Here is a 26,117-nt window from a genome sequence, read left to right as displayed (position 1 = left end):
AGTTGTGGCATGCGGGCTTCAGTAGTTGTGGCACGCAGGCTCCAGAGCGCAGGCTCAGCTGCCATGGCACACGGGCCCAGCTGCTCTGTGGCATGCAGGATCCTCCCGGACCAGGACTTGAACCCATGTCCCCTGCATTGGCAGGTGGACTCCCAACCACTGTGCCACCAGGGAAGCCCTTGAGTTTATTTTTGTGTATGGTGTTAGGGAGTATTCTAATTTCATTCTTTTACATGTAGCTGTCCAGTTTTCCCAGCACCACTTATTGAAGAGGCTGTCTTTTCTCCTCTGTCTTTGCCTCCTTTGATAAAGGAGGCAAGAATATTGTATATTCTTGCCTCTTTTATCAAAGATAAGGTGACCATATGTGTGTGGGTCTATCTCTGGGCTTTCTATCCTGTTCCATTGATCTGTATTTCTATTTTTATGCCAGTACCATACTGTCTTGATTACTGTAGCTTTGTAGTATAGTCTGAAGTCAGGGAGCCTGATTCCTCCAGCTCCATTTCCGTTTCTCAAGATTGCTTTTGCTATTTGAGGTCTTTTGTGTTTCCATACAAAATGTGAAATTTTTTGTTCTAGTTCTGTGAAAAATGCCATTGGTAGTTTGATAGGGATTGCACTGAATCTGTAGATTGCTTTGGGTAGTATAGTCGTTGTCACAAGATTGATTATTCCAATCCAAGAACATGGTATATTTCTCCATCTGTCTGTGTTGTCTTTGAAATAAAAAAAAAAATCAAAGATAGGGTTATGATAGTTTCCTAGGCCTCTCCAACCTCCCTCATTCTCAGAAGGCCCATCTATTAGGTGTCTCCCCTCCCAGCTCTATCCAGAGACATCAATGCATGGCTTCAGTAGAACGGGGCCAAGTGTAAGGCTAAGAAGGAAGGAAGCAGTTTGAGTATGCACAAGGTCCCTACTGTGTTGAGTCAGCATGGTTGAGGCTATTAAAATGCCATCTTTTTCTCCCTCCCACTCTTCTCTCTCTTCCTCTACCTCAATACTCCACATCCCAGACTGCTTTTAATCCTATTGGGAGGATATACAGTGAGAAAGAAAGGAAAAATAATGAACGGCTGTATTCCTTGGCACATGAATAACACTTTCCCTTTTGGGGCTTCAGGAATAAAAAAATGAGAGGCTTTTAATCTTGCTAACTAGTGCAAGTGTGTGTGTGTCCCTGTGTGTATGTGTGTGTGTATGTGTGTGTATAAAAATATAAACTACCACTGTGGGAAGAATAATGCTGATTTTGAAAATCTACTAAGGGAAAAGAAAGCATTATTCCAGAATAAGGTGTGTTAGAGGCCAGTGAGAAAAAGAACAGCAGATGATTTTGTTTAGGGCTGGGTGAATTAGGAAATACCCTCTTCATAGCTAACTCTAAAGAGATGAGCTGTTGTTGCCAAGATGTGTTTATCAAATGTCTAGGCCATCTCACAGGATGTGAAATTTGGTTCAGCTGTGTAAAATAGCTCTGTATTTTTATTTTAGCCAAAACTCAGCAAGGCTCAGTCAGTTCTCTCCCCAACAGAGTAAAACAGCAACAAGGACAACAACAAAACACACTGAAACAGCAGAGAAAATGTTGGCAGGAAGCCTGTTGTGATCCAGCCTTGCTTTTTAGAAGGAATCTCTCTCAGTTTGATGCATTGCTTCTCATAACTCCTGATGGCTTTTCTTACGATAAAATAAATTGAAGTGAAAAGAGAATATTGCCATTGGTAATTCCTTCTACTTTAAAAAAAAAAAAGCAAGCAAAATTTCCATGCTCCTGTTGACTTTCTCGTGGCTCTAACAGGCTATGGAAATGTGCAAAGCAAAGCTACAGTTAGAATAGTCGGGTGTGAATACAGACCACATGCCTCACTACTTGCGCTTCTTTCTGGAGCAGTCTGTTTTGAGTGAGCCGGCCTCCCTCTGGTTAATCATTTGGCCTGGTGAGATTCCACCAGGTTGTGCCTCTGGTGACTCAGACAGAGCCTGGGGCATCACTGAATTTACATTAAAAATCAGATTGGCGTCTGGACCACCCCACCACCACCACCACCACCCCCCAACACACACACACACTTAATAAGCATCAAGTTGTGCACTTCCCTCTATACTGATGGCGCTGCTGGCTGTTTGTGTTGTTTTTGGCTTTGAGGTCTTATAGACCAGCCAGCCATTGTGTAAGCATGGTCTGTCTGAACTGCTTCAGGGCTAACTGCCTTCTTAGAAGTCCTCTTGCTGTTCATTATTTTGCCAGCAAGCTGTTACTATTGTTAATTTAAAATAACTCAGTCTATAAGATGGTGAAGTGTAGAAAACAGTAGTGCTTTAAATCTTCAAGATTTGGGGGGATCTTCATTTCTATAATTTGGGATAGGGGTTTTAAGCCAGTGTAGAACTTGTAAATTTGCTAAATTTAATACAGAATTTTGGGATAGGGGTTAATACTAAACTATTCTGCTCATGCTGTTTTAAAAACTTCTTGTATGTGTGCCTTTTTATTTTTTGTTCATCGTACAGTCTATTCAGAAAAATTAAAAAAAAAACAAAAAACAACATTAAGTAGCTCTTGGCAGAAGGTCAAAAACCAGCATTGCAGGGAAGGTATTTAAAAGTCTTTTAAGTGTGGCTATTTGTATAAGCAATAACCGAACATTTCTTATGACTAGGGAGGACTATTTTCACAGTCTTTCATGGAACTATTTCTAGACGATTTCTGTGGCTCTTTTCCTTGAGCTCATTTATTTGCTTTTGCTTTAGAACAGAGCATTTTAATGAGCAGTTTTATGAGCCTAACCTGCGTTCTGCAAGCTCCACATGACTGGATTCCTGTTACACATAACCTTTGCCCTATTTTCCATTAAAACACAAGACTTTCCTATAATCAACTCTGTACTAAGACCTTAGAGGAAACAATGCAACAGATACTTTGGTCTACTATTCAGCCCACTAAATATGTTTTTGAATTATTTGTTGTTTCCTTGTGGTTTTAAAAATTATACATATTAATATTTTAATCACAAATTCCTTTCTTTTCTAAGATGCTTATATCCTCATTGGTTTCATACCTTTACCTAATCCAATATTGCCATATCCCTCTGAGTAAAAACCTATTTAGCTGTCTTTATAATCCACTGAGGCAAGTATAAGGGCAAGATGAACCCCAAATCATTTTGGAAATAGGGACTTTCAAGAAAAATAAACCACACAGTTTTTTTAATCTTATGTGTAATTGCCAGTGCCAGAAAGTTCCTTCTTATGGCAAAGCTAGATAACCATCTGATGCACGTTGACTCCTTCTCTTTGTCTTTTAATTGAAAGGTCAGACAACTATTTTCCATTTTATACGTAGTATCCTAGATATTTTGGTATAGACTGACTTTTTTTCTCTAACCTGAAAAATCCAAATTTGTTTAATTTTTCTTCCAAGTCCACTTTCAGTGTTTTAATCCGTTTTATTGATGTCTGCTAAACATTCAAGTTCTCCCTTTCATTTGAGCAGGCTGCAGAACCCCTGGAAGGGTCTAACCATACTAAGAACAATGGAGCCGTTGTTGTTTGGCACACTCAGCTCCCCTCTTGGTCATGCATTCCAGCCACGTTTTGCCTTTTAAAACTATACTAAGAATTTAAGGTAGTCTGCGGTTCCTTATAACACCTAGCTCTTTTTCTCCCCTGGTTACTTCAGTGAATCTGTCCTCATCTTACAGTTTTATTTACTTTTTCTTTTTAGAACAAGGAGGGCACTCTTTAAAACAGAGCGAAGTAAGTTTAGGGTAAATGAAAGGAAATCTACTTCACATAGCGGGTTATAAACTTATGGAACTCGTTAGTTCCCAAAGGTGGTGCTGGCAGGAAAGGTAAATGAATTAAAAAACCTCTTAGCCAAATTTATGAATGAGAGCCACAAATGGCTACTAAGAAAACCAGGGCTCTGCCTGATTTTTACAGTTGAAGTCAGAGAGTTGCTCCAAGCCTTCCTACAGGAGAGGTCTCTTGAGATCTGTTAAGTTGGCTGACCTTGGGTGTGGCCCATTATGGGATCTCCCGAGCATCCCGTGTCCTCTCAGTACTTGTCTCTCCTTGGTCTCACTGAGGCTCAGAAAGCCCCTACAGGCCTGTTCTGGGATCGGCAACTTTCTTTTTGAAATAACTTTTTTTTGGTAACTTTTCCTTTACCGTCAACCCTCTGTCTACCACAGTGCCAATTATGACTGTCAGGGAATGGTGACGTCTGTCCAGTGGAAACTAGCTGAGATCACATTTGGATCTTAAAACATAGATACTTTCTTTTATGTAAAGTCAGACCTTTCTTTTTTCCTGGGAATTTTCAGGCATCAGACCATAAATAGTGTTTTTACTTCATCCTGTACTCTATCCTCAGTAGAACCTTCAATCCCCTCACCCCTTCTGCTTTTCCCAGATCTATATCTGCAGGGGTTCTCAACCTAGGACAATTAAAAAATCGCAGGTGCTCTCATCCCAGACCGAGTAAATCACAATCTCTGTGGGTGGGGCCCAGTCAAGGGTATTCTTCAAAATCATCCCAGGCTATTCTCAGCAGTCAGATTGAAAGCCTGGACTGACGGGTTGCTTTAGGTTTTCTCCTCCACCTGCACACCCTGCTCATCATCTCAGTGCCATCTGAGGCATCATTCGGCCACACCCCCCACCTCCCCACCCCACCCCAACCCCCCTGCCACCCTCCCATGTTAAATGTTCGTTAGTGATTTTGGTGAAGCTCACTGCACCAGTCAACAACGCTGGACCTTTATGCTGTCTGCTTTCTTTGTCCTTCCAACTGGGAACTCCTAGGAAAAGAAAACTTACTGCAAAAATATGGTCCCTTGCAAATTTATGATACCCAACACTTATAGGACCTTCACCTCCTTTTACTCATCTCTTTGTTGACTGATGTGGTACCTGCTCCAAATATGATCTTTCTTCACATCAGTCCCTCACATGCCTCTAGGCAGGCATGTCTCCTCTTTTTGGGGGAGAATGTTGAGACCAACCAGATGAAGCTGCCCAATACCCTTATTTCATCCTTCCCCTCATTCTATTCTTACCATTCCCTTCAATCTATGAGAAGAAAAATTCCATTTCCATTTATTAAACACTATAGAGTACTAACCATGTGCAATGAATTATAATACACTGGAAAAGACCTACTAGAAAGCAATTAATAATAATTCATAGGAAAAAATGTAAATTCTTAAGAAGAAGAAACATTTAAATAAGCAATAAATGTGTAGGAGGGAGAGATCAATTCTGATGGTCAAGGGAAGGTTATCACATAGATAACCATCTCACAGTCTTCTACGCTGGATATAAACTTAAAAATTTTTTTTTCAAAGACAACTGGGAAAATGTAATGTGACACTGAATATTTGTAATGTTGAGAAATTATTAATATTTTTAGGTGTGATAATAGTATTGTGGTTATGATTGTTAAGGGTCCTTTTCTTTTAGGAATACACACTGACATATTTATAGATAAAATTATATGTTGTTGGAGTTTGCCTCAAAATAGTTGAGGAAGATAGAACAAGGATGTGCATGTGGTGAATTACTGAAGATGAGTAATGAGCACCTCCAGGTTAATTTATATTATTCTCTCTACTCTCTCTACTTTTACACGTATTTAAAATTTCCCAAATAAATAGATTTTTTTTAAAGTCACTGATGTTAAGGAATTCTTGTTAAATATTTTTGAGGTGACAATAGTACTATGGTTATGTTTTTTGAAAAGGAGTCCTAATCTTTTAGAAATACCAATTGAAATATTAATGCATGAAATGGTAAAAAAAAAAATGGAGTCATTGAGATCATTGCAGGTTTTTTTAATTATAGTAAAGCAAAAGCACAAAATTTTTACTTTGTCATTGAAAAAATTTCTCCTCAGGAATATATCCACAAACCCCAAGTTGAAAAACAATACTTTAGAAAGTTATGTAAATTCTGCTCTGTATTTTACCTGTTTTTACCTAAAGATTATGACAGTTTCCAAGTAAAACTGTGAGTTGTACATTCTGTAGATGAGTGCATACAGAAGAGTAAAAACCACCAAACACTGGGTGTGAGTAGATATAGTCCTTAGCATTGTAGGATTTATCACAAGAGTAGTGGCTTTAAAAACCATTTGGTTATATTCCAGTTAACATCAGGCTTCAGTAGATTTGCATTGAGATGTACTAAAACAGTCCTGGATGAAAACAAAATTCCACAGGATTTCCCCATTATCAGTTTAATTAGTAAATTCAATCTTAGCTCTCTGACAAATTTTTCAATGAAACACTGATGATTAACAAATTTCTCTGATTTGGAGAAGAAGGAGAGTCTTGGCTCTGAGATTAGGATATTCATGAGCAACAAAATGGTCATTAAACTAAAATCAGATCCCAGCTGACTATCTGGAAAATCCACAGATTAGAAAATTCTCATTCATGGATGAATGAGAATGGAGTGTGATACCAATACCTTCATTATTTCAAGTGGATATCTGTAAAGCATATTATTCTCTATTCTTGTCACCTTAAAGCCGTAAATGCTCATTAAACTCCATCCCCATACTGACGGTATCTCAATAAAAGTTAAAATTAAGTGCACAACTGATTACCTTAATGAGACCATTTTATGCTCTCTCAAAGTCTCACTTGACACTATAACCAAAAGGAAATAAAACTTTTGTACACTTAACCAGGAAACATAGGATTTATCAGGGGGCCATTCTGAGACTATCAATCTAATGTGAATATTTTTATCAGCATGAGTCAGCAATATTGTTTAACAGTGGAACTGGAACTTAAGAACAGGATTGTTAATGTGTAACCATTTATAAAGTTTTCTAAATGAGCAGAATTTCTTTAGAGCGTAAAAAGAAACCTTTATTTAGGAAAATATAATACCATGTACCTACACTTGTGTCTACACTGTCCAGTGAGGTAGCCCCTATGGTTACTGAGCACTTGAACTGTGCCTAGTCCAAATTGAGATGTGCTGTAAGTGTAAAATACACACTGGGTTTCAAAGACTAGGTGGAAAAAAAACAGAAAAAGAAAGAAAGAAGGAAGGAGGGAAAGGAGGGAGGGAAAAAGGAGGGAGGAAACTATCTAATGATGTTTATATTAATTATACATTTTATCAGTTTGCTGGGGCTGCCATAACAACCTACCACATACTAGGTGGCTTAAACAACAGAAATTTATTTTCTCACAATTCTGGAAGGTAGAAATCTGAGCTCAGTGTGTCAGCAGAATTGGTTTCGTCTGAGGCCTTTCTTACGGGCTTATAGGTGGCCATCTTCCCTCTGTTATCATCTGGTCTTCCTTCTGTGTATGCCTATGTCCAAATTTTCTCTCCTTAGAAAGACAACAGTCATATTGGAGGAAGGCATACCCTAAAGGTCTCATTGTAACTTAATTACCTCTTTAAAGACTCTATCTCCAAATGCAGTCCCATTCTGAGATACTGGGAGTTAGGACTTCAACAAAGGAAGTTTGAGGAGATCCAACTTAGCCCATAAACATATGTCAAAATGATAATATTTTGGATATATTTTGTTAAATAAAACATTGTTCAAATGCACTTCACTTATTTTGCTTTACTTTTTTTAATGTGGCTACAGAAATGTGGCTTGCATTATATTTCTATTGGTTGACACTATTTTATTTCTTTGGAGTGTTAAAACACTGTATCCATCACCTATTGGAGGAGTAAGAAAAAGTTCTAATTATGAATAAATTTCTCACTTTCTATTTAATTCTACTTTTAATACTCAGGTTTTTTGTTTGTTTGTTTTTTGCGGTACACGGGCCTCTCACTGTTGTGGCTTCTTCCGTTACGGAGCACAGGCTCCGGACGCGCAGGCTCAGCGGCCATGGCTCACGGGCCCAGCCGCTCCGCATGTGGGATCTTCCCAGACCGGGGGACGAACCCGCATCCCCTGCTTCGGCAGGCGGACTCTCAACCACTGCGCCATGAGGGAAGCCCCTTAATACTTCGTTTTACTGAGGTATTGCTAATGAGCAAAAGCAGTGAGATGGTATATAAAGATCATGAAATGTACACAAGGAAAATTAGGTCGGAGTTCCATTTGGATCTTCCTCTCTTTATGATCTCAGGTACATCATCTTCCCTCTCTGTGCTTTAATTTATTCTTCCTTAGTGAATAATAATGGCTAAAATTTATTGAGGGTTTATTATGTGCCAGGCACTCTTCTGAATTCTACCCTAGTAATTTATTTAATCCACACAACAACCCTTTGAAAGGTAATAATTATAATAGGTAATAATTATAATAGGTACCATTATTACTCTATTTGACAGAAAACTGAAGCGCCCAGAGATTAATTAACCTGCCCAAGGACACAGAATTAGTAAGTGGTAGAACCAAGTAGTCTAACTTGATCACCTCCTTTATTCCTTCCCATACTTCTTTCTCATAAGATTGTTTTGGGACTCAACTGAGATGGTGTCTGTGAATGCATTTAAAAATTATCGACAGTTATTTTTTTGGTCTGTTTTCCTAGAAATGATGCAGATAAAGCTATGTGTTTCTCTTTTGATCAGCAAATGTGTATATCTTCCTTGACTGCCTGGTCATTTCAAAGCTAAAAGAAGTGACTGTGTCTGTGTTTTTAATACATTATTGAACACAACTCTTTAATTCAGAAATCATTATATCTATTTTACTTTGAAAGTGTTTATATGGATTGAGTAGACGTAAACAATTGGCAGAGGGAATATCATAGTACTCACTAATAATAACATTTCTAGGAATTTTGAAGCCATGGTTAGGAAAAAGGGAAATTCGGGGGAAACTGTGAATACATGCATTGGTACATTTTCTTAGCAATATTTACATCTCTAATCTAAAGTTACCTTGTTATTCTGTAAAGGAACAACTTGATCTGGTCATAAAAAACATTATTTGGAACAGTAGATTGATTGATCAACATCTGTTAGTGATTGTAGTCTGATATCTGCTCCTAAACTACTTTTAAAACAGTCTAGGGGAAGAAAGTTTTTAAGAAACCACATCAATTTTTCTCTTATACTTCAAGTCATGTTTACAAATTTTATTAACACAGCCCTCAGTACAATCTCATGTATACAAACTTTAAAATACTATAGAATTTTTCTCATAGTAATTGCACCTTTTCATAAATTTACCTTAGAAGAGTTTTAATTTTTATTATAAATGAAACCGTAAGTTGCTGATCTTTTTTTGTTTTTGTTGGTTTTTTTTTTTTTTTTTGCGGTACGCGGGTCTCTCACTGTTGTGGCCTCTCCCGCTGTGGAGCACAGGCTCCGGACACGCAGGCTCAGCGGCCACGGCTCACGGACCCAGCCGCTCCGCGGCATGTGGGATCTTCCCGGACCACTCCGCAGCATGTGGGATCTTCGCAGACCGGGGCACGAACCCACGTCCCCCGCATTAGTAGGCGGACTTTCAACCACTGCGCCACCAGGGAAGCCCCATAATCTTTATGTCATCTTGTCTCTCTTAACTTTCACCACTCTGTGAAAAGTAGACAGAATTTGATAGCTGAAGCAAATATCAGTATTAAGGTGAAGCAAAGTAAGTTTTTTTTAAAATATATGTTCCATCCTCCATATTGGTAAGCAGGCAACACACACACAGACACACGCACACACACACAGAGTTTCAGAAGAGGGATGGAGAGAAGTAACAAAAGACAAACTCCAGACTCAATGGTTATAACTTCTGCTATATAGCTCTTTGTCCAATCAATCTTACTTTCAATATCAGTAGTTTCAGCATCTACAGTATATTTTATATTTATCATCTTCATGAATTTCTATTTTCTGCAAACTGAAATTTTGCCTAAATTGAGACGAACTTGCTTACATTTTAGAGTATTAATTGGGAACGACTATCTACAAAGACAGGAGTTCTGTTTTTGGCAACTTTGGAAGTAACTTTCCAATTCCAATGTATGTGCTGTCTATTTTATGACCCAGACAGATGTGGTCCAGTGCTGTCACCAGAAATGTTCTACCTTTGAACGTTGGAAACAAGAAATTTGCAATATCTCAACATGGCGAATTTCTTCTGATTTTACTTTCATCTCTCATATTAACAGAAATGAATCTAAATTGTCTAAAACAGCTTTTAGATGTTTTACCTGGATCGTCTGGTAAGGCTGTTGGGCCCTCAAGGTGTACTCACTAATTCATTTGTAGGGATGGATGAAAAAGTTATCTTGAGGCCTTTGGGAATTCTGCAGTAGAATTCTGTGGTTGACAGCTTTATCAACTACAGTGTTCAGTGGACCTTGGAGAAATTTAAAACCCTTGACTGTAGCTGCTTCTTTAAAGGCTTCTTTTTTTTTCCTACACTCTTGAAGGAAGTAACGATTCTACCTAAAGCGTTTTACCATTGTGTGTTTGTAATCCATTGCATTCTTTTTCGTTTGTTTTTTACATGTTTTTGCATGTAAAGCAAGTGATACTGTATTTATATTGAACTTTTAAGATTATTTACCTCATAATATAAGGAAGAACTAAATTAGTGTTTTCATAATACTTGAATTTTATTGCCCCTGCTTTCTCTAGGACTTTATTAACTTTACTGTGATGTATCAGTACTCATCCATGTAAACATTTCTGAAGAATGAAACAATAGATAAATTTTGTTTTATAATATTTATGATTTTTCTTTCACATCTTTGTCCATCTTTCAGCCTTTATAACAAGACCCAATGTTTCATTGCATAGACCTTATAATCCCTTAATACCCTGATTCTAAAATGAATGAGCTTTAAGAATATCTATTAAACAAATGGTATGATGGGTGTAATAACTTGAAATTTCCCTGCAGTTATGCATTTTAGATAAGAAAAGTAGAATTCTAAAAGCATAGATTACTCTTTTGAGATGGTCATTTTTGTTCCTAGTCTTCAGGTATTATCTTCTTACAAATGAAACCACTAAGATTTATCTTGTGATCATAATATTTGGTTACTTGAGTATAAAACATTTGTGATGATAGTGACGTTATAGAATTAGCAGCATCAAAAGAATCACTCTGAATCACAGAAGAGCTTTCATTGTGACCAACATCATGAAGAATTGTTTTACGTCTATAAGGCATTTCTCACAGGACTATATTTGGTCATCCTAGTAGCATTTGGAAGTACATCTTTCATTTCAAGGTATTTGTAGATCACTTTTGTTGGTGGGGTGAGTATCAACCCCACCCTAATCAAGAATGGAGAAGAGGTAATATTGTATAGCAGTTAAGAGAATACATTTTGCAATTGGAATATCTGTATGGAATCCCCGCTCTACCACTTATTAACTAAGTGACTTTAAGCAAGTGAGTTTACTTCTCAGTCTCCTCATCTGTAAAATGCAAATAACAACAATAACAACAATAATAATATCTACTTCATAAGCTTGCTGTAGGATTAAATGGGTCAGTGAATGTAAATCCGTTTGAAAACTATCTGACATTTTCCTATCATTTAGTGAGATTTTTTTTCATCATAACTTTCAATGTAGAAATGTTTCCATATGGTAGAAGTCAGTCTACCAATTTGGTTGAAGAAAAAAGAAAAATATAGCCCATTAACTAGTATATGTAGTAATGTAACAAGAATGCATCAATGTAGTAATGGTATCCTCTAAGGATTATCTGAGCATCATTTTAGCCCTATAACTTTCACCTTTTTCTTGTGGATTTGCCATCAACCATTATGATCCCTGCCTTCAGGAAGCTTTCATTTTGGTTAGGGAAATGGACATTTACATACCTAACAAAGATACAAGACAAAGGATAAAAAATCTAAACTGAATGTTCAGAGGGTGTTGTGTTTTAGCTGCAGCATTCAAAGGTGTGTTACATTCGCGCTAAACCGTGAAGGACGAACAGGAGGAGGCGTAAGAAAAAAGTTTTAGGCTGAGAGAACATCATGAATATCTAAGTGTTTTATTCATTTGGGCTCTTTAGGGCATAAGTAACAGAAATTAAATTCAAGTGTACTCTTTAAAAATAACAAAACCATTTACTGACTGGTATAACTGTATAATCCAGAGGTAGATAGAGCTGTCCCAGCTGGATCCGGACATTCCAATAATGTCTTTAAATATCTGCCCCTCTCCGTGTCTCAGCTATGCAGTTTTCTCTGTTGACTTCATTCACTGGCAGGTTTGACCCCTCTTCGCTCTGAGACAGGCTAGCCCTCAGGCTTACATCTTAAAAAGTTTTCATCCTAACTGAAAGGGAACGTCTCCTTCCTAACAGTTCTGACAAATGTGCTGTGATTGGCTTTGCTTGGTCACATTGCCGTCTACCATCGCAGAGGCCAGGCCAGATGGGTATTTGGGGGGACTTGGCCCTATCAGTAAGGTCCCATCTAACCACCAGGACTGAGAGTGGGGGAGAGGAGGCTTCCCAAATTTATATTTGGTCTACCAACAGAGGAGGGATGGCAAGACCTGTGATAGAATAGAGAGGATGAAGATGGATCATTTTTTGACTCGTCTCTCTCTCCCTTAATCTAATTGCATTAGATTTCTCAATTATTAGTGAATGCTGTGAAGTAAAGTTAAATCATTAGAGTGAGACCATTGTAACTCCCCATCCCAGCCTCCCTGATCTTCTGCTTCTCTGAATTCTTACAGCACCTATAAACTCCACTAAGCAATGTAACACTGAATCACTTACTATTTTATAATCTATAGTGAGACTGTGTATTAGCATTCTCCAGAGAACAGGTAAGTTCATAAATATAAACTTATTATGTTGAAATAATAATGAAATACCTGCTCCGAAGTACCAGACTGTAGCCTAGACTATCCTCAAAGGCTTCCTGGAGCATGTTTCTCCCATTGTTTTTTTTTTTTAACAAGTTTCATTGCCTGCCTTTCTGGCCTCTGCAAATCAGAAGTGAATGACTGGAAGTGGGGAAAGGTTCTTAGTGAAACATTCTCCATATTTTGGGGCTAGAAAATTCAAAGCAGCATTACCATGGAAACAGTATTTTCAGAATGACAACCTGCTTCACTAAGAAAAGTTAAATGATTTTTTTTACCCTTTTTTTAAAGGGAGTGGAGAATTGTATAACAGTAATAAGATGCTTTAAAAGGGGCAAGCATTGGTTATCTGGAAAAATCACTTGTGTAGATCTGTACATTAACTCCCAAAGTTCTCCACTGCTGAGAAGAGATGCAGCCAACTCCCCTTTAGCTCAATAGTATGTTTATGTGCATATTATTGCCAGGATACTTCGGATTTCTATTATTCCACTTTTAAAGAGTTGCAGTCACCAGCCTTATTTAGACGGTTTCAATGATCCTCAAAGAAGCCTATGACATAATTAAGTAAGAGCTTTAAGGAAAGGAAGGAGACAGAAACAAAACATATGAAAAATAGATATCCTGATCAAGCCCAGAGCTTCTATAGTGGATGCTTTGAGGTATTGTGGGAATTATTTCTGATTTGGCTCTATCATTCTTTCACTTGTTAAAGTTTCAAGTCTTTAGGAGAAAGCTTTTAAATTAAAATTTTATAAAGCAGCCTGTTTCTTGAATACGTGCAAATAATATTAATTTTTATAAACAATTTTACATTTATAATGCTAAGTTGCTATTTTTGATTGTTTAAATTGCATTAGATTTCTCAAAAGCTATTTAGAAAAAATTTACAATAGGAAGGCTGTCCATTGTTATTTTTCAGAAGAAAGCTGGTTTTCACAATATTATTCACATTTTGTAAACAGCATCAATGAACCTGCACATAAAAGGTTAAATGTTTGCAGACCATTCTTTTTTGCCTCAAAGATCAGAGACAAATTACTATTTTTATTTTACATTCCCTTGATGAGGATAATGATAAACAGCTGTCACTTCAGTGCTTAGACTGCAAAGAATCCTATTGCAATCCTATAGTTTAAACAAAGAAAAAAATACATAGTCATACACAGTATTCATACAGAAAAGAGAATGATAGAGAATTTGCTTAAGACTGGAGTTAGAGAAAAGGGAGTATTTGCTCTCTGCAGTTACTCAGTTAAAAGATAATTTCCACATATGTACATTTTCCCCATTCATCTTAGACATACTGGAAGGGGAAATTACTCCTTCTTTCTTTCTAAAATCAGAAAAGAAATTAAATTCGCATTTTGAATTCTGTGAGTCCCCATCATGCCCATGGTATTATCAGAGTAGTTAAGATTTGCATGTGACTACGTGTCTACTAGTATTTCCAAAAACTAAAGAGAATTTCTAATTGTTTTACTGGTTATTCTGGAATGTTTCTTTTTTTTTTAATGTTGAGAATTAAACCGTTCAGTGTTCTCCATTCACTCTAATGCTTTGTTTATTATTTGCATCTGATTTCAGAAAGTGAATGTCAATGTCTTTTGCATATTTTTATATGCAGAAATTAAAGCAAGGCTAAATGTTAAGAATAGTGTGAAGTGGGGAAATTCAGTGTTTCTATATGAAAATAAGAATGGTGGTATAATTTTCCTGGTGTTTCATGTTCCTAGAGGTTCTTTTAATAAATGCTATTTATTCTGGTTTTCTCTTTTGGCTCAATCACTTTTTTTTTTTTTTAACAAATATCAGTATTTAAAATGACATCTTTTTCCTAGAAACTCTTTTTACATTTATCATTTTATCTGTGAAGCTAACTTGATATATTATAGATTTTCCCCTGTTTCATAATACTTCTTGATTTTTTTATACCTAAGGAAAATCAGAAATTGGATTCACATTATATTCATCTTACACTTATTGAAAACGTGTCAGCTCTCAGAGCCTCAGTGTGCTCTTAGGTTGACAATAACAATGGTACCCACCTCCTAAGGTTGTGGTGTGGATCTTCTATGTAAAGTGCTTATCACAGTACCTAGAACACAGTAAGTGCTCAATAAATGTTCCTGGGAGAGGTAGTATGTTGATGCTGAAATGCCATCACCTCCTTCTGTTAAATACAACAGCAAAATCCCAGTATGTTTCAGATCAGAGAGACAAACTGAATTGTACTTTATCCATTATGGAGGTTTATATTGCTTTATGTAAAAGATGTTTTCATCACAAAGCTGTAGGTCATGTGTTCTCACTTATATACATAATTTCATCATCATTTTATCATCCTCACTATGATCAAGTAGTAGTGGATCCTAACTCATCAACTTGCGGTTTCTCTCATCTCCAATTTTTGTAACAAGTAGACACTCTTGGAGATCCTGAAATGCACTGAGCAGCTTTCTTTTTTTCTTTTTTTTTGCGGTACACGGGCCTCTCACTGTTGTGGCCTCTCCCGTTGCGGAGCACAGACTCCGGACGCACAGGCTCAGCGGCCATGGCTCACGGGCCCAGCCGCTCCGCAGCATGTGGGATCTTCCCGGACCGGGGAACGAACCCGTGTACCCTGCGTCGGCAGGCGGACTCTAAACCACTGCGCCACCAGGGAAGCTCTAGGCAGCTTTCTTGATTTAGGTAAACCCTTTTGTAGTGTCAGCTCCTCCTCTTTCTCCTCTTTCTCTGGTGCATCAAGCTCTGTTCTAGGTGCTGAGAAGGGAGAGAGAAACAAGACCCCAGAGTCTAATAGTGGAGAAGCATAAAATTAGGCTGGATAAAATAATAAACAGTAGTACAAGACACAGATGAAGTACAGTACAGGGAGCGGTGGAGGGTCTGAGGGCCATCGGGAGTTTGTCTAGAAGAGGTGATGAGGGAGCTGGGTTTTGAAAGATGAAAGATCTTCACAGATGGGAGGAGGGGATTCCAGGCAAAGGGACTAGCTTGCAGAAAACATGGTGTTATAAAAAAATACGTTTGCCATTTTTATATGGTTGGAATTGAAAATGTTTTGTGCTCAAATTTTTCAACTTAAATTTCCATAATGTGTGTTGAGAATCAAGTGGCTCTCTAACTCATTCCATGAATATTCAGAAAGGAAAGAGAGAAACTAACATTACTGAGCACCCACGAGACCCTTGGCTAGGTTACTTCATATGCATTATCTCATTTAACTTCCACAAGTTTTCCAGAGAAGTGTATTCCCATTTTAAAGATGGGGAAGCTGAGTCTCAGTTACATTAAATAAGTGAGGTTTGGCCACACAACCACTACATGATAAAGCCTGAATTTGAACCTAAAGTTTTTACTTTCAAATACAATACCCTTAAAACAACATTGCAGTTACCACTGATTCTTAGAATTTGGGCTCAGCATGGAACACAATCTGCAGTGGTTTTTATGCCCTGGAAAGAAGTTTGGGAAAACAATTGGTTTTTCACTGCCATGGCTGACCTTCCCTCTATCACTTTACCAATTTATGACCTTAGTTTTTTACCTATTTATCCCAGATCCTATTGTGCTTATATTACAAATTAATAATAAAAATAAGGAACTACCTGATTTAATTCTTTCAGTGACCAAAGACCATTTAAAAAGAAATGGTATAGGGAAACGACTGTCATTTTTGAAACTTCCAATCCTCTCTCTTGCTGTAGTAGCAGTTAGATGCCTCAGAAATGTCCTCCACAGTATGGCACTGGCACAAAAACAGAAATATAGATCAGTGGAGCAGGATAGAAAGTCAAGAGATAAACCCACACACATATGGTCACCTTATTTTTGATAAAGGAGGCAAGAATATACAGTAGAGAAAAGACAGCCTCTTCAGTGAGTGGTGCTGGGAAAACTGGACAGCTACATATAAAAGAATGAAATTAGAACACTCCCTAACACCATACACAAAAATAAACTCAAAATGGATTAAAGCCCTAAATGTAAGGCCAGACACTATAAAACTCTTAGAGGAGAACATAGGCAGAACACTCTGACATAAATCACAGCAAGATCCTTTTTGACCCACCTCCTAGAGAAATGGAAATAAAAACAAAAATAAACAAATAGGACCTAATGAAACTTAAAAGCTTTTGCACAGCGAAGGAAACCATAAACAAGACGAAAAGACAACCCTCAGAATGGGAGAAAATATTTGCAAATGAAGCAACTGACAAAGGATTAATCTCCAAAATTTACAAGCAGCTCATGCAGCTCAATAACAAAAAAACAAACAACCCAATCCAAAAATGGGTAGAAGACCTAAACAGACATTTCTCCAAAGAAGATACGCAGATTGCCAACAAACAAATGAAAGAATGCTCAACATCACTAATCATTAGAGAAATGCAAATCAAAACTACAATGAGGTATCACCTCACACCAGTCAGAATGGCCATCCTCAAAAAATCTACAAACAATAAATGCTGGAGAGGGTGTGGAGAAAAGGGAACCCTTTTGCACGGTTGGTGGGAATGTAAATTGTTACAGCCACTATGGAGAACAGTATGGAGGTTCCTTAAAAAACTAAAAATAGAACTACCATACGACCCAGCAGTCCCACTACTGGGCATATACCCTGAGAAAACCATAATTCAAAAAGAGTCATGTATCACAGTGTTCATTGCAGCTCTATCTACAACAGCCAGGACATGGAAGCAACCTAAGTGTCCATCATCGGATGATTGGATAAATAAGATGTGGCACATATATACAATGGAATATTACTCAGCCATATAAAGAAACGAAATTGAGTTATTTGTAGTGAGGTGGATGGACCTAGAGTCTGTCATACAGAGTGAAGTAAGTCAGAAAGAGAAAAACAAGTATCATATATTAACACATATATGTGGAATCTAAAAAAAAAAAGAAATGGTTCTGAAGAACCTAGGGGCAGGACAGGAATCAAGATGCACACATAGAGAATGGACTTGAGGATACAGGGAGGGGGAAGGGTAAGCTGGGACGAAGTGAGAGAGTGGCATGGACATATATATATTACCAAATGTAAAATAGATAGCTAGTGAGAAGCAGCCGCATAGCACAGGGAGATCAGCTTGGTGCTTTGTGACCACCTAGATGGGTGGGATAGGGAGGGTGGGAAGGAGACGCAAGAGGGAGGAGATATGGGGACATATGTATAAGTATAGCTGATTCACTCTGTTATAAAGCAGAAACTAACACACCATTGTAAAGCAATTATACTCTAATAAAGATGTTAAAAAAAAAGAAAAGTCCTCCAGTTGTCACCCTGAAGTATGGGGCCAGACTCTCAGGATTGGAAAGTGACCACTGTGTTTTAGAGTGAGCACATATTATTTTAATATTTTTAAGGTGTTAGAAGAGCAACAGAAGCCTTTATAAATGTTTAGAACTGATTTCTACCTTTGTTATTGTTGATTTTTGTAGCCTACAAATATGCCTTTCACACATGCATATTGATCGAAAGTTAACGCTTATTTATAGATGTCTTTAAGCGATTCAGCACGGTGCTTTGCCGAGAACTGATTGGATGAGTAAAAACCCGGCATATCAAAGTATGTACATTTCGAAAGAAAAGTACTTCATGTCCACATTGGAAGCAATAAATTATTTTCCCCTTTTATTTTTTGCATTCATAATTAAATCTTTCCAAAGCTAGAAAGTAGCCAGACCACTAACAATATTTGTATCATGTTCTGGGGCTTAGATGGTTCAACCTGACTTGAAATGGAGACCATTTGTTCTAAATTGATTTCAATGCCAAGCCAATAGGTCAGTCCTTAATGATGAAGATGCCATTCCAGCCCAGCCTCTGGTGGATAAGCCAAAATTAATTAACTCAAGTCCCATAGTATAGAAAACAGATGCTTCTCTCATGCTGCAGAAATAAATGCTTTGTGTGTGGATGTGTTCTGTTTTATTCAAAGAATAACAAGTTAGAAGTTAAAATTGTAAGTTTTTCACAGTTGAGCCAGCCTTTAGTAGTGATGACAGAAGCATGAATTTATATAACAAATTCCAGCAAGAGCATGGAAAAATGAATTATCCCCTATATCTCTTACTTTGGCTCCAGGCCAGGCCTAGGAGATTTAGTTTTAAATCTGGACTGATCCAAGTGCTGATCCATTCCAGAGCAGACCTAGGAGTTCCAGAACAACACCAAGGTTATTTCTAATCTATAGGATCCCTGGAGACGCCTCCCAGAAGTATACATCTGCATCATATGTTTGGATTCAGTTCTTTGGCCAGCTTGCAAATGGCTTAAGATTAGATTGTTCTCTGGAGGTATGTTGTTAGGTGCACTGTTTATCTGGTCATCCATCTAAACATTCATTCAGAATTACAATACTTGCTTTTCCTCAATTGTGGCAGGCTAAAGGTAGCATAATAACTGCATGGTTCTGATCTCTTTTCAGAATTAATGGCTGTTTGATAAGATAAAGATGTTACCATCTAGTAGTACAACTCCAAATTCAGTAAACAGAAGTCTTTCATCTGATAATGTCTGGTATTTTTCTCTTCTGAATAAATGTGAAATAATCCATGTTTGGCTTTCCTTTCTGTTAGACTGAAAATGATGAGAATGGCCAAGCAGAAAACTTTTCCATGGACCCACAGTTGGAGAGGCAAGTGGAGACCATTCGCAACCTCGTAGACTCCTACATGTCTATTATCAACAAATGTATCCGAGACCTAATTCCAAAAACGATAATGCATCTTATGATCAATAATGTAAGTGATTATAAACTGTCTCATTTTAACCTCTAACCCATCCTAGTGTGGAAATTGCTCACATTCTCTTCAGCTTCTTTGTGATATTTTCTGGATGGTTGAAATACCTATCACCTAGGCTTATCATTTTCCATTACAAGTGGTAAGTGACTGACGAGTGGAAGAGAACTTAAGAAAGAAAACATAAAACTTCTAGATACAGTACAGTGGTATTCCCTATTGGCTGTCTCCTCTAGAAGGGTGTGAATTTGCTTACAATAAAGCAGAGCAAAAATACTCTAGTCAGGGTATAAATTAGTTGCAAAGCCAGCAATAAAACCAGATACCCTGGCTCCTAGACTTTGAGATTAAAGGCAAAAGATATTTATTCTCTTCTGCATACACACACATACTGAATATGGTAATATGATTATTTTCACCTTCTAAAAACTATGGAATGCTATTTTAACATGGGAAAGGGCTTTTTGCCCTGCGCCCTTGGCTACAAAGTCAGTTACCTTTTCTGTTCTAAGGTAAAGATGAAAGAGCCACGGATCTCAAAGTGCCTGCGAGACTAGCCATCTGTTGATCTATATTGCATAGAATCTCTCCCTTTTCATGGTTATTTTTATAGCAGTCAGAAAATGATACTTAAATTACATGGTCTGGTTTGGTCCTTTTGTTAGCTACTTTGTTAAAGTGTAAATAACATCACAATTTGTTTGAGAACTTATCTTTTAGATAAGATAGGCTATAATGAGGTGTTTTATAGCAGGCTTTTCTGACTCTTGAAAAGTGAGACACCAACGATTTTATTCCTAGTTATCTTCTAAGGACACCTTCTTATTTAAATCAATGATATATTATGAGCATTTGCTTGTAACAAATAAAAATTAGATGGTAAAGTACTGAAAAGAGCCCCACACTAGAATTTAGGAGAAACCTGGATTCTATGCTTGGCTCTGCTACCGACTCTGTTAACCTAAGACAAATCCTTAACTTATTTCTACCTATTTCCTCCATATGTGAAATATGAATCATAGAAAAAGTACCTGGCTTAGGGATTTGTTCCACAAGATAGTATATATGGAAGTACTATGAAAAGTATAATTGTAAGAAACTAATATGGCTGCCTACTTAAGAATTGTAAATAGCCATTATCCATATATAAAGATTCCTTTCAAAATTCTAAGTATGACAATCCGTTTGTTATTCATGATCTATGAGTTTCTTGACTTTAAGAAGCCCCAAACGGTCACGGGAGCAATCTTGTTTTTAACTCACTCTGTTTTTGTACACATTCCGTGTATTCAAACAAGGTTAGTAGGATGCTTTGATGCATCAGCAGGTAAGCAATGTATTGCAAATATATTGGAAACTATAAATTATATACTTAAGCTTGGTCAATGGCCTGCTGTGTGACCTGAAGCAAATCATTTGGCCCCTCTGATCTGAACTCAGTCACTGCTAAAACTACACTAAGAACCCTGAACTACCCCACAGAGTTGTCAGAGAACATCATAAGTATGACTATATGCCATTTTGAAAAATATAAAGTCCTAAGCAAATAGTCTATTTTTAAAATTACCCTCTTAACTTCACTTAAATGAGTTCAGGTTGTTTTGCCTGTGGAATCCAGGCACTTGCTTATTTAAACATTTTCCTGATTAAGTATCATTTATCTTTTCACTGTTTTACTGAGAGTCATTAGTGCTGCCATCAGTTCAAACGCTGCCCTGCTCTGCACTATATTATATCATCAGCACAGGAAATAGCACTTCCTGTCTACAGCTGTGAGGAGTGGCTTGACATAAATTAGTTAAAAGGAAAAAAACACACACAAACGTGAGGGTAATTGCCCTCACTCCTCACTGGTGTGCTCACTTGCTTCATGAAATGGCGAAAGCCCCACCTACAGGGTATTATCCATGGAAGTAAAGTTCTGCTAATTGACTCCAGGGAGACCTCACATAAGAGTCATGAGAAAGAAGACTTCAATTAAGATCTGATCTCCAAGGTCAAACCTTGAAGTAGAGATTAATAGGAATAAGGAGAAAGCAAAAACATTATGTAATGCTGGATTCTTATGAAGTTATGGTTATCTTTGTTTGAATTTAGCTTTTCATATCTACCAGAAAATAGTTTTACACATCTAGGATGACTGCTTTTCTTTGGGTATTATTTTATCCACTTTTTTACTATACATGTAAGAGTATATAGTTATATATATATATTTTAAATCTATATATGTAATTATGTATATGTAAAAATACAAATCCCTTTTTAAAAATGTACTCATATTCTCATGGCATTTTATTGTACAGAACGTCTGAGCCCTTTTTGTTCATTCCAGAAGAATTTGTTCATTCCTGTTGAGTACAGGAACAGAAACACAGTGAACACCCAGCACTGTGTCATGCATATGTGTTGACTTTTTTTTTTAAAGTGAAGAGATCTTCAAGTGAGAGAATTAATCATAGAATCACAACAAGAAAACACATACTTTGACTCCTTATTCTGAATTCCATCCACTTAACCCTGCTGTTTCTACAAATGGTTGTGGGTGAGAAAGCTAGCTGTTCCTCCAGAACCAATAAATGCCTAAAGCCGGGTCCTCTATTTGTTGACTATCACTATTGAAAATGGTGCTGTGGCCCTTCCTCTTTGAAATGGGAGTGACTACTCTGCCTTCTGAAAAAGAATATGTTCCAGCCAACTTTCATAAAGTTCAGAATTTGGTGGGCAGTTTCCTTTGAAAGTTTACATTAAGCGTTCTGCCACTCAAGTCTCCATATGGAATTGTTTAAGAAATTTAAAGCCAGCAATAAATGCCTCCCCTCAGACATACTGTAAGCCTTTGTCTATTGAAATGCAGCAGCTGTTTCATTGCTTAAACATACCAGGTAACAGCAGCGCAAAGAAATAGCAAGCTTACGACAGGCGGTTGTTCTAGACAGGCTACAGGCAAAGAAACAGAGTTTTGTTCGGTACATTAAAGAAAACACACATATAGTGCCCCACAGCAAGCATATTTTGATGGCCTCTTCTCTGTAGCTCACACCACCAGAAGTTCTCCATCAGAGAATCAAGAAAGTGGATCCAGTTTTATTCGAAAAGTATTACTGGCTAAGGGGCACACAATTCTGTGTTTGAACAGAATAGCCACCTGCTGGGTACTCATGATTTTGTGCAGTTTCCAAATGAAGAAATTGAGGCCCCAAGAGGTTTAAGTGACTCGCCCAGAGGGTTCATTTTACTTGAAGATTTAATTAGGGTTTGTTTGAATATGAGAAACAATGTTTTGTATCTTAACTAGTAAGTAATTTAAAACATTGTTCCTCATATTCAAACAAACCCAGCTAATACAAAATAGAATGTAAAGTTTTTTTATGAAACATTTTAAGAACCAAACATGAAACCTAGAGGTATTTCACACTTGGAGCCTGTGCCCCTGGACCCCTGGAGGTCCAGGTTCACTCTCCTTGGCCATTGATACTTTGGTGGAAAATTAGTAACATGTGCCCTAGTTTCAAAACTTACTGTAACTTTAATGTGTGTGAAGTAGAGTGTTATTTTAAATGTTCATTATTTGAGGGAAAAGTACATCTTAAATGCCAGAGCACTGATTTGTTTCCACGGGTCAAGAATTCTGCATCCTGCTCAAGAAACAGATCCTGACTAGGACCCAGAAGCCCCACTCTTTCTCCCCCTCCCCTATCACTCCCCACCAAGGGTAACACTCCTGCTTTCTTACACTGTAGATGAGTTCTAACTGTTCTTGAACTTTGGAATCATACAGTACGTACTTTTTTGTGCATCTATCTTCTTTTCTCGACCTTTGTGAGTCAAAGGATGTTACTTTTTTTTTTTTTTAAAGAAGGAAAACTTCGTTGGTCTTTAGCAAAATGAAAACCCTCGGAAATGTAAAGCAGCCTTAAGCGGAAATGAGAGAATTGTGAGATCTCAAAGAATCACAAAATTCTACCCAAGTCCGTCTCTAAAACTAAACAAAATTAAACTTCTCAATTAAATTTTTATGTGCATATTCACATGAATGAGAGTTATCACTGTCCCATTCTGTAGTTCCTCCTGTCTCAAAACAGATTTTAAGGAAATGGTCTCCTTAGTAAACTGAATTGTATGAAAACTCTATAAATGCCTCTCCTATTTGTGAAGGCTTTAAAATGGTTGTAGTAATAAAGACAAAGTTACAGATCCAAAAATACTGCAGGTTGCTAGAGAAGGGTTAAAGTAAGAAAGAGAGGAAAACATGTGGAACGTTTTTAATGACCTCACATTCCTTTACACTGAGCAGAACGACATGGTGCAGTAATGCCTGTTTATCTAGCCTGTAGAGTTTGAACTGGAATGAGGTTTTGTGTGTGAGAATTTTTTGGTGAACCACACAAAGATGTATAGGTTATAAGGTGTTATAATTAAAGGCATAAATATTATTTCAAATCTCACATCCAAGTATAATTAGTTTATGTCATGTTCTGTGAGGTATTTTCTAAATGCTATCATGTAAAATGGATCCACTTGCCCTCCAATTGTGCAGAATCCTTGGTTTAAATATTTGTACCATTGACATACAAACTGCTCAGAAAGTCCCTGATGTGTCTGGAAACTCCCCAAAGTCCCCCACCTTTGTTCCAGTTGTAGCATTAGAAAGTGAGGCTAGCAGGAGGGGAAGAGTCTTTCTAGAAGTTTTCTTAAGTGCAAAATAAAATGTTAACTTATGCTTTATGTTGAACTATGTCACTTGATGCCAGCACTGTTGCACTAACCTCCTACCCCTTCATACCTAACGCCAAGTTAGACTATATACTGTAAAAAGAACAGCTTTTGTTGATGGAGCACTGACTAAATGCTGGGCATCATGCTAGGCAATTTATATTCACTCTTTCACTGAATCCTTGTACCAACTCTTTTTTTTTTTTCCTTCCACCAACTCTTGAGGCAGCTCCTACCTTTAACCTCATTTTACAGATCAGGAATCTGAAACTCAAAGAGGTTAAATTATTTGTCCAAGAACAATAAGTGTTAGAGCTAGGACTCAAATTCAGAGCTGTCTGATTCCAAAGAATATGCCCGTAACCACTGTGCTATATTGCCATTTTCTCTCATGCTAAAATTATTCATATTATTTCGGAACATTGCCAAATCTGTTGGATAGTAGGCAACTATCCAACTATCCATCTATGTTACAGTTTTAGTGTGTAACATTTTGATGTGGAAGAGTTGATTCAAGGCAGATCTTTGATCAAAATGCTGAAGCAGGCTCTTACTATTTTATTTTGTGGTTTGTTTGACAGTTGCTTCTTAATTCAGATCTGCTTTAAATCTATTCTTGGAAGAATCTTCTTTTAAATTGTGTTTAATAGATTCTAAGTGATACTCCAGGAAGATGTAAAGCTTCAAAAGAGCTTAACCCAACTGATGGTCAATGCCAGGAAACTTGTCTGGTTTTGAGTTTGGAGTTGCATCATCTCTCCAAGTGGATACACACACCTCACAGTGGAAGATTTGTGCAAGCGTGCATGACTCCTTGGGTACCTGCAAGTGTGTCTGGCAGTAAATAAATCTTCAAGGAGGGGAATGAAGTATTTCTTAAGCCAAATTTACTATCTTCTCTAAATCTGACTTTCTTTGACTTCCCCTCACGCAAACCTCAATGCTTGAGGTGTCTTTGTTCCTTTCTTTGTTGCCCTTCACATCCAAACAGCACCAAGTCCTGTTGGTTTTTCCTTTATAATGTCATTTATATCTGCCCATATTTTCTATGCCACTTACTAAATTAAACCCTTATCATCTCATAAATGATCTGCAATGGCCTTCTGACAGATTTATCTCTACTACCACACTTGCAAATTATTTTCCAATCACAGCCAGATTGATTTTCCTAAAACTCTCTTTTATTATTTCACTTACTTGTTTTAAAAGCCTTCCATGGCTTCCCATTGCCAAGTGGATAAAGTTCAAGCACTTTTCCTTGATATTCAAGGCCTTGACACCTGGCCCAGGGTTATCTGGCCAAATTTACCTTCCACAGCTATCACACATAAACCTTCCCTTCCACCAGACAGTTGCCCAAATACATCTTGTGTATTAGATTGCTTCCACATTTAAATCACTCCTGGTTTACAGAATATGTGCAGAGAACACTTTTTTATTTCACCACAACAAAGCTGTGATTTAGCTGAATTTTCGGATTAGTAGAATTATCTACATGGTTTGATACCTTTAAAAAATAGTGAAGCTATGTGTTTTAGAGTCTTGTCATCTCTGAGTTACAAATGTAACTACAACCCAGGAATTTTGAGCATCTGACAGGTGTTCTGTTGTCTGCTTGAATTAGTAACAATTAAATATACTGGACTTTGGCCTTTCTTAGAGCCAGTGACTCTAGATAAGCACTAGCTTTCTCATTTAACAGAGAAACTGAAAAATCCAAGTTGCTTTATTTTTCTAGGCTTAAGTTAATTGGCATACATGTGCACCACACTAAAATAATGATGCTTAAACATAAATTATCTTTTCTAAGCACTCAAAGTTAGGCAAGGGGGTTAATGGAAAGAGCACTGGACTTCAAGTCAGAA

The 26,117-nt window shown here is 37.3% G+C and overlaps 1 protein-coding gene across 11 annotated transcripts in view; it reads left to right on the top strand.

The window, feature by feature from the left end:
* DNM3 (dynamin 3) overlaps positions 1 to 26,117 on the top strand; it is a 573,184-nt gene that overhangs the window by 514,466 nt on the left and 32,601 nt on the right. For all 11 annotated transcript variants that reach the window (XM_049715524.1, XM_012532983.3, XM_049715544.1 and 8 more), the window contains one exon: positions 19,375 to 19,539. In XM_049715524.1, coding sequence (XP_049571481.1) covers positions 19,375 to 19,539 — 165 coding nt within the window. The remainder of the gene's footprint in view (positions 1 to 19,374; positions 19,540 to 26,117) is intronic.

This window comes from Orcinus orca, chromosome 1 (assembly GCF_937001465.1).
Source record: "Orcinus orca chromosome 1, mOrcOrc1.1, whole genome shotgun sequence".
Classification (NCBI taxonomy): Eukaryota; Metazoa; Chordata; class Mammalia; order Artiodactyla; family Delphinidae; genus Orcinus; species Orcinus orca.
This window is presented reverse-complemented; position numbering and strand designations above follow the sequence as displayed.